The following is a 9,338-nucleotide window of genomic DNA, read 5'->3' on the forward strand; positions in this document are numbered from 1 at the left end:
AATCAAACGAACATCTATTCATTTGCGGAAATTTAAAAGAAATATACCTCTTGTTGTTTGACTTCCGAAAATTTTCACAAATTTGAACTTGAACAACACGCAATCGGAATGATAGTCACAAGAACTCGAGCTATCACCGCGGCTTCACAACGTCGCAACCCTCTAGCCTCTTCACAACCCTCTAGCCTCTTCTCACTGCATTCTCAATGCAATTCCTCTACAATACTTCTCACAAGTATTTATAGGGGAAGGGGATGATTCAAGAGTGGAGATCATGGTGTAAGTAGTGGGATCATGGAATAACCCATGATCCCATGCATATGCCCTACGTGGGCATACATCCACAATTTTGAATGAAGGTGACTCTTAGGAGCTTAGGAAGGTGGATGAGAAGGTCTAGTAGGGAATTTGGCATGGGGTACCTCTACTTCCGGATTAAGGGAGTTCTTTTGACGATGTTTATATTACTTTTGATAGAAACTCAAGGAACTTCAAAACCTTTGCCTTTGTTTTGTTCGCTAATCATGAGGTACGTCCTCTTAAACTCAACTAAAAGAACTTCAATAATGTGAATTGAGAAGCTTTTATCTTATGCACTAGCTCTTAGGGATTTCCTAAACTATGGATTCTTTGGATCTTGGATATCATTTCTAGCACTCAAGAAGGGATGATTGTAAATGGTCAAGTAGGATAATGGTTCTTATTGCCATTTTCATGGCTTCCAAAGAGTTGGAGCTTAACTTGAACAAATCCTCACTAGCTTGCATAGGCCGGTTAAATATCTAGAGTCTCTCATTGGCTTATCCAAGTGTTCCCTAGTTGACCTCCCTCTATGATACTTAGTTTCTAACTTGGAACAGCCGAACGAAAACAATAATACTAAAAATTTTATAGATCAATTAAAGCAATCTAGTTAGTCATCAAATTCAATAACATATTTATCGATGTATTTTTAATCCTCTCTTTTCTCATTGATACAATCTCATTTTTGATCATCAGACATGCTTGAATTGGATTAGTCGGGAAGAATTCAAGCAAATACTCGACTAATGCCACCATTAATTTTGCATGATCTTTGGTTTAATTTGAGTTAGAATTAGCCAAATTAAAATCAAATGAAATTTTTATATGCACAAATATAATCAATCAATACCAAATCAAATTACTTTGGAAAGAAAACTAACCAAAGTTATTTTTAATCAAAATTTAATTTATAATGAATTAATGTAACTAGTGTAATAAATGCACAAATTCCTTTTCTTGTAATTTTTATCTTATTTTTATGCTTAATAGAGATTATTAAATTTTAGCTAAAGAAGCCATTAAGATTTAAGGCACATTAACAAAACCGTTGGTATGGCTCAATCAATATCAATGTTTTTTGTCATCGTAACAAATATTAATTAATTTCTCAAGTGAGATCAACCGGACCACCTCAACTTGCTGGATTAGTTCCTCAAGCTAATCTGGCTTGATCGGTTCAACTGACCCATCTAGCTTGATCAAATTCTTAGGTCAATCAACTTGATTGACTAAGCGAATTGGCCAACTCTCTTAGATCAATTGAACCAACTTGACTTGACTCTAGCTAACAATTGATCCACCTAGTCTAATTAACCAAACCAATTGACCTAAATAAAACCGACCAATCATCTTGAACCAACCAATCAACTAATTGACTCCATTGTTGATAAATCATTAATAAAAATTTAGGATAAACTATCCGCATCGAACCGTCGGACCCAAGCAAATTGTCCAGCTCACTCGGCTTGCAATTATGTCAATCGAATGCATTATTTGGATAATAATTTAGTTGTTGTTAGAACAGAGTAAACAGTAGCTATTTCTTAGTGATTTAAAATAATAATTTTATGAGGATTGATATTTTAAAGTTTAAATCAAATATAAAAGATAACTATTCCTAAGGTTGAAATATTCAGAGCAAATTTAATAGGTGGCTTGATGAAAAAATATTTATATTCATTTAATATATATATATATAATTAATTAAATAAATAAATTTAAATAATTTATTAACTAAAGAAATAAATTTGAACACATGTAATTAACTCATTAATATATGTTCATGAATAAAATTATGAATTGTTAATGAATAATATCTACCGACAAAATTTATTAACAATAATAAAATTTTTGTTAAACTTATAAATAAATAAACTTGTGAATAAACAAGGCTCACTAACTAAGTTAACCAATTTAAAATGCAAGAGTTTTAAATAATCAAACAGTTCGAATTAAAAACTTTACGATATTTAAACAAACAAAATTCAAATCAAACTTGAACGATATGATGAACAATTTAGATTTGATTTAGTTTTGCTTGATTATCTTCTCAAACAAATTTAAAAATAAATTTTAGTTTGGCATAGCTTGTTTACAACTCTAATTATTCGATAAGAATTTACTGAAAATAGAATAATTATTCACAAGGACACCATGATTATGCCTCTTTTGCTACTTTTCGTTTTACAAACAAATTCTTAACAATTATGCAAGCTTGATTAGTATGCAAGGAAGAGAGGTAGAGATCACTCCAAAAAGTTGGCTGGCATTGATTTAATTAATTCACTCAAATTTTTAGAAAAATGACATTTTTAATACATAGCAGTACCCCACATACATGCATATCCAAACTCTCAAAAGTTAACCTTGTTTTCATCCGGCAAATCTGTTCTCACCCTTGTTTATAAATCCAAGCACTTGGTGCAGTAATTTGCAACTAAATGGGACCATACGCTACAGTAGGTAAGCTTGCAAATTTTGTTTCCTTGGGAGCTTGTTGCCATGTTTCTTTCCATGCACACCGAAAGCGTACAACAGTCATTGCTTAGTTCACTGTTAAGGTTTGGTCCATAAATGCAAGGCTTGGTATGTGGACAACTCGAGTCGGCTAACTGAAACAGATTGCCTGAGGTTGATAAAGCAGCAGAAGGACAAGGATCATGAAGCCTTTGTCTAGTTGATGTCATGCGCACTGTTGCATGGACCATGCTTGACCTAAAAATGACGGCTGTTCCGTTCATAAATAGCTACTAAAGGCTCGATGACTTGATAGCCAAAGACCTTTTCCTTGAGATATCTCATGCACAATCTCTTTCAAAGATGTGTGGAATCTCAATTTATGAGAACAGCAACTAAATCCCTCTGTTGATTCCCATATATCTGTCCAGTATTGTCAGAATGAGTCCGGTTTCCAGTAACAGGTCAGGAGAGAGCTCAAATGAGTGTGGTCGTGAGACCAAACTGTGTGCTAGAAGAGCTCACTGGATGCCTCAGGAGGACTGCAGGCTAAGAGAACTGGTGGCACTCCATGGCCCTCAGAACTGGAATCTCATAGCTGCTCAGCTGCAAGGAAGGTCAGGTATAATTAGTTAAGTATGTTGAGGCTGATTACTTGGATATCTTATTTCTCATACATGATCTTGTGTGTTCGATCAATTAAGGGAAGAGTTGCAGGCTGAGATGGTTCAACCAGCTCGATCCGAGCATCGACCGATCGGCGTTCACTGAGAAAGAGGAGGAGAAGCTACTGGTAGCTCAGGGATTGTACGGCAACAAGTGGGCTATGATCTCCTGTCTCTTCCCCCGTCGGACTGATAATGCGATCAAGAACCACTGGCATTTGCTCGTGGCGAGGAAGTGGAGAGAGCTGCAGCCTGATGGCTACAGGAAAAGGAGGCTTAAGAAATCTGAACCCAGTACCATTAGAAGCTATGTATCACATTCAGCGTCATCAGAAGTTTCATGCACTGAAACAGTACCGTTAGTTACAAGAAATGAAGAGAGCAGCTGCTTCGAGCGTAAGGCATTACCTTCATTCATAGATTTTCTTGGAGTAGGAGACACTTGAAAGAAGAGAGAACTACAACACAATTGTATTTAATTTGTGTGTCTGTTTGAAGATTCCTGTCTTATTTGATGAAGCCGCTTTCATTCCAAATTTGATCCACCGAAGAACAGCTTTCCATGCTTGCCTTGATCTACATTGATCACATGGTCTTGTCTCTACACCAGATACTACCAACTCGAGCTTTTTGGAAGCAGACAAGGTTACAAATATGCCTTATGGACGCTTGCTGTGACATCTTATTGGTTGTCCCTTTTGTGGGGTGAGCAGGTGGTATCCAAGTAGAACTGACCATGCATGCATGTTTCAAGTCGAACCAGATTCGGCTTTAATTGGGTCAATTGATCGATTATCCGTTAACCCAATTAAATAAGTCGGAATTGTAACCGATCTGATTTCCAATCCCAAATTAATCGTGAACCGATGATTTGAACTGTTAATTCAATTTTTTTTCCACTGTTGGAACATTAGCGGTTCTGACCGTTGGAACCGATAGTTCCGACTGTTTAAAAGTTTATTATTATTATTTTTTTAAACGGTTGAAATTATTTAATCATTTTTCATCAATGATTACAATTAAGCAATTGTTATTCACTACATTTTATAAATAGATTGTTCATTTTATTATTTTTACATCATCTTCTCTATTCTTGTCTTTAAATTCTAATATCTTGATCGTTTTCAATTTTAATTTTTTTAATTCTAATAGAAAAAAAAAGTTCATCCTGATCTTTGAAGAGTAAGAAAATAGTCACTCCAAATGTGAATCTTGATGGTATTCAATTTACCGATGATGAATCAGAATAACTTTTGACAATCGAGACACAAAGAAGTATCAAAACTTCTAAGGTTCGGGATACTCCACCTTTGAAAGGATTAGTTCATCCCTTTGAAGAGCAAGAAAATAATCACAACAAATGTGGATCTTGACGGTATTCAATTTACTAATGATGAACCAGAACAACTTCTGATAGTAAGAACACAAAGAAGTATCAAAACTTCTAAGATTTGGGATACTCCACCTTTAAAAGTATATATTTTTACTAAATATTTTAAGAAAATAACTCTTTTATCAAAAAGAAATATGTGTAAAATATAAGTATTATTAAGTCTTCTATAAATTTCAATTGAGTGACAATTCCTACTGAAGCGATATATAAATGAAACATTTTAATAAATTAAATAATAATTTTTTTATATTCTGATATTTGTAATGATCATTGACAAACTCATTCATATATAAGTATGAATTATCAGAAAATATTTAACTTTTGAATAATTTTAAAATATTTATTAACATATCGAGTCTTTTATGAAATACTCATTGCTTATAACATTAATTTTAGAAAAATATAAATTAACTTTTAAAATATTTTTAATATCATTTAATAATATTAATTTTAATACTGTAAGTATTGACGAACCTAAATTTATATGTCGATGATGATTTATTTTTTCATATTCGTTGTGTATGTCACGTTTTAATTTTATACATTTAAAATGAATTAAAATTTTTATTAAATTAAATTAAAATAATTAAAATTATTATTATTTATTTATGATCATATCCTAGTATAATAAAATAATGAGGTAAATTTTATAAAAATAATAAAATGAAATACAGAAAATTTCTACTGAAGTGGATTCAATCGTTGTCATCTGTGTTGTGTATAAGTTTCATTTCAATATAGAAAATTTTTATATTCATTTTTTACACAAAATACTAATAATACCAATGTATTATTTATTTTAACATCATATATATATATATATATAGTATCTATTTTTTAAAACAAAATTAATAATAAATTTTGAACTGTATTATGAATCAAATAGAAATTGATATTTCTGAATCGTGCTTTAAAAATTAAGATTAAGGATCGATATTCTTGAAACGTTGGAATAGATGATTTCAAATAGTGGTCGGATCGGATCTATATCCAAGGGACAAACAAAACAGAGTGAATAGGGCAGTTCTTAGTGCAATAGTATACCCAGAAGGAACTCTGCAAAGTTGCAAAAGCTGAATCTGAACTTTCAGTCGCTTGTCGTTGTTCATTCTGTCTGCAATAACATTTCAGATGGCTAAATACAAATATATAAACTGTTACGGTCGATTAAAATACATGATTTGACCTGCTGATATTCAGCAAGGCAGGTCTGATAAAGGCCTTTCGCCCAACGAGAAAAGTAGATTTAGGTTGATAGAACAGCAGACTGCTATTCCTTCCCCTCTGTTGAGCCACCTTCCACAGCAAACATATAAGCTGATTATATTTAACAATGATTACTCCATCTGAATTTCATCGTTAGTGAATTGCGTCATTATTGTTTGATGCTAACCTCAAATTCAGTTCACCCAACATGTCATTTCATTTTCAGCAGCTTGATCAGAATGAATCTGCTGTGAATTGTCCAGCTCCGTAACAAGCTGATATACTGTGATACTCAAATCAGTGCAACTATTGAAAACGTTGGTGAACTTAGACTTCTATGATGTAACGTCCTTCCATCTATCAAGCTAAAAATTTGTATTCCTGCCATCTCAAAAAGACTTTTCGATAAAAAAAAGGATCATTGGTTGCTAATGCATGTAGTAGTAATCTCATATTCTACCTATCCTATTCTTCCTTCTCCCATGGACTTGCCGCTCTCCCCTCAACTCCTCTAGCTTCCTCTCTAGCAATTGACAAAGGCCTATAATGGCTGTGACCAACTACTCTACCTATCTGGTGTACCTGCAATCTCTGAATGGGTGATCTGAAGTTTCCTGGGAGTGAAAACACATGTTGTATCTGAAAAGACCAGATGAAAATTTTGGTTTTAGTTTGTGAAAACGAACTCCAAATCTAAAATAATAAATCAGGCCAAGAACATCTCATTTCTAGCATAGCCTAATAAGCTGATGGCGCTGGAAACTGGCCATTGATACCCCATTTTCATTTAACCAAATCCCTCTGCATTTTTATTGGAAAGTAAGCTCATTGATTCTTCTTCTCGACTCTTGTCAACGTTCTTCCTTGTGCTTATAAGCTTGCAATTCCTGTAAGTGCATGCCTAAATCAGATCTATGTAGATCAATCTCATCTAGCATTAAATCTATCCAACTGCAGCCATTGAAAATATCTTGGAAATTCTAGATGCTCAATGGAGTTTTTGTACCATCTGCCAAATCATAGGTAAGTCTGTTTGCCATCTCTGACCTCTGTGTAAATACAAAGTTCAATGAAATTCAAAACTTTGAGAAAATCCTTCCATAAGTAGGAAAGCTTCTCCATGCCTTTAATTTGGGTGAAATGAGAATGCTTAAGAATGCTGACTTGTTAAGGTTTTCTGGGGCTTATGTTGGATCTGACCTCTGTGCTTATGATTTTGAATTTTTTATAGCTACAGAACATTTCAATAGTATGCTTTGAATGTGTTGTAGTCTTCTACTTCTTTAAATGCCATAATTTTAGCAACAAATTTTCTTTTGAGCAGTAATAATGATGCCTTTTGCGAGCTATGAACATTTTTTTTATTACTCTACGATTTTCCTGAAATATATTTAGAATTCTACGTGATGGTGTCCTTCTGCACTTATTCAGGTTCCTCCTCTCCTTCTTTCTGTGGGACTGCAGTTGAGATGGATCCCCCAGTGTGCTCGTTATTTGCATCCTACGAATCAAAGTGTGTTAGTCAAGGACCAACATTACCAGCATGATCGCTCCGACGGTCAAGTCAGTGATGGACTGAGAGGGAATTCTTTCATGCGCGCGAAAGAGCGTGAGAGCTCAAAGAAGACAGAAAAGATTAGCTTTTGCATGAAAGAAAAAAAAAATCATACCTTCACTTACCTTCGCGGAACCTTATATAACTGCGGAGGTGGAAGGTCTACATAAACCCACCATGCAAGCCTTGAACCGGTCACGTGAACAACCGCATGAGCGAGATGCCATCCACCAACCAATCGCACAAGTGGACCATTGTGCCAAGGGCGACAACCATTGGTTTGTACACCTGGTGTTGTCTAGTTGTTAGTCCGACGTCGCTTTCCAAGTAGTCAATCTTGCTGTGGTCGATTTTGCATCAGAGACTGTCAAAGATTAACATCAAAGAGAGCTCGCTCGACCAAGCTTCCTCATCGTCCCGGAACCATTATGGCCACACAAGTAGAGGAGGTCAAAGTTTGATGGGACCCTATTATTGTGGAGGGCGTCGACCAAGTGTACAAGGTCCTGATAGGGCGACGATCCAATCGAGTTCACCATGATTGCATCACATGTCCCTCCTCCGAGTTAGACTGAGGAACGAGTCAAATGTTCTGATAAGTCCATGGAGTAGGAGGTTATTAGTGAAAGGGTGGAGTAACCTTTCTGTTAGGATCGGTTGGTTCGCTAGAGGGGGGGTGAATAGCGTTTTTCAATTCTTCTTGATTGTTTCTCTGCAAGAGTGTTAGCGGAAGCAAAATATAAAAGAGAAAACAATAGATCAACGCTAACCCGGTTTGTTTACTTGGTATCCACCTCCGCAGAGGTGACTAATCCAAGGATCCACACGCACGCACACACCCGATGCACTATGAATCTTCTCCTTCTCGAAAATCTCGAAGGCGGAGAAACCTTTACAACTCTTTCGATCTCCTCAAAATGATATGAAAGAATGTTCAGGAGGAGAGGAAGAAAGCACAAAATCAGAGAACAACACGTTCTCAAAAGAAGCGAGAAAGAATAAAAGAATGGCAGAATACTTGAGTTGATCTCGAGCAGACTTCTTTTATAATTCTTCGGCATCAGTCGACTGCTGGCAGGGCCAGTCGACTGATGGCTTCAATCGGCAACAGAATCTCGCATTAAAGTGCATTAAATGCTTGCCAATTTTTTGCAACGTTCAAATAGCAGTCGACTGATCCAAGACCAGTCGACTGGAATCAGTCGACTCCAATAACACCAGTCGACTGCCCAGTCGACTCCTGTCTTCCTCTGGCTCGACTGATCTTTCTGTGCGCGTCTGATTTATGAGCAGTCGACTACTGGAAGGGCCAGTCGACTGGTGAAGCTGAAAAATCCCATTTCAGCTTCTCTTGACCTAGACCTCGGCCTTCAAACATCTCCCATAGCCTCATTCCTTCCCTAGATGCTCCATCATCCTTGCACTAGCCTGAGATGCTTCCATCAGCTTCGTCATGTCAAGTCCTTGCCAAGACTACCCACTTGGACTTTTCTTTGCCAAGACTACCCACTTGGACTTTTCCTTGCCAAGACTTCCCACTTGGACTTTTCCTTGCCAAGACTTCCCACTTGGACTTTTCCTTTGCCAAGACTTCCCACTTGGACTTTTCTTTGCCAAGACTACGCTTGGACTTTCCTGCAAACTTGCATCACACATGTTAGATCACAAGTATTGCCTAACTTTAAACATGGTTTAGCCAAACATTGAAACTCAATGCACTTGGGGCAAATATTGCACCAACACTTTCCACCCGAGGATT

General features: G+C 36.0%; 1 protein-coding gene across 1 annotated transcript; it reads left to right on the forward strand.

Moving 5' to 3' along the window:
* Positions 1 to 3,201: 3,201 nt before the first annotated feature.
* Positions 3,202 to 3,871, forward strand: LOC141844662 (transcription factor MYB105-like). The gene is made up of 2 exons (XM_074732666.1): positions 3,202 to 3,382; positions 3,465 to 3,871. The coding sequence occupies exons 1-2, from the start codon at positions 3,202 to 3,204 to the stop codon at positions 3,869 to 3,871; spliced, it is 588 nt and encodes a 195-aa protein (XP_074588767.1).
* Positions 3,872 to 9,338: the final 5,467 nt, after the last annotated feature.

The sequence above is a fragment of the Curcuma longa genome, chromosome 14, assembly GCF_044706935.1.
Source record: "Curcuma longa cultivar G26 ecotype Majalengka, Jawa Barat chromosome 14, ITB_CL_G26_1.1, whole genome shotgun sequence".
Lineage (NCBI taxonomy): Eukaryota > Viridiplantae > Streptophyta > Magnoliopsida > Zingiberales > Zingiberaceae > Curcuma > Curcuma longa.

Excerpts from the sequence above, each read along its gene's own strand:
- LOC141844662 (XM_074732666.1), top strand. The coding sequence starts at position 3,202 with ATGAGTCCGGTTTCCAGTAACAGGTCAGGAGAGAGCTCAAATGAGTGT. Across the intron at positions 3,383-3,464 it reads TCAGCTGCAAGGAAGGTCAG|GGAAGAGTTGCAGGCTGAGA; the intron begins GTATAATTAGTT and ends CGATCAATTAAG.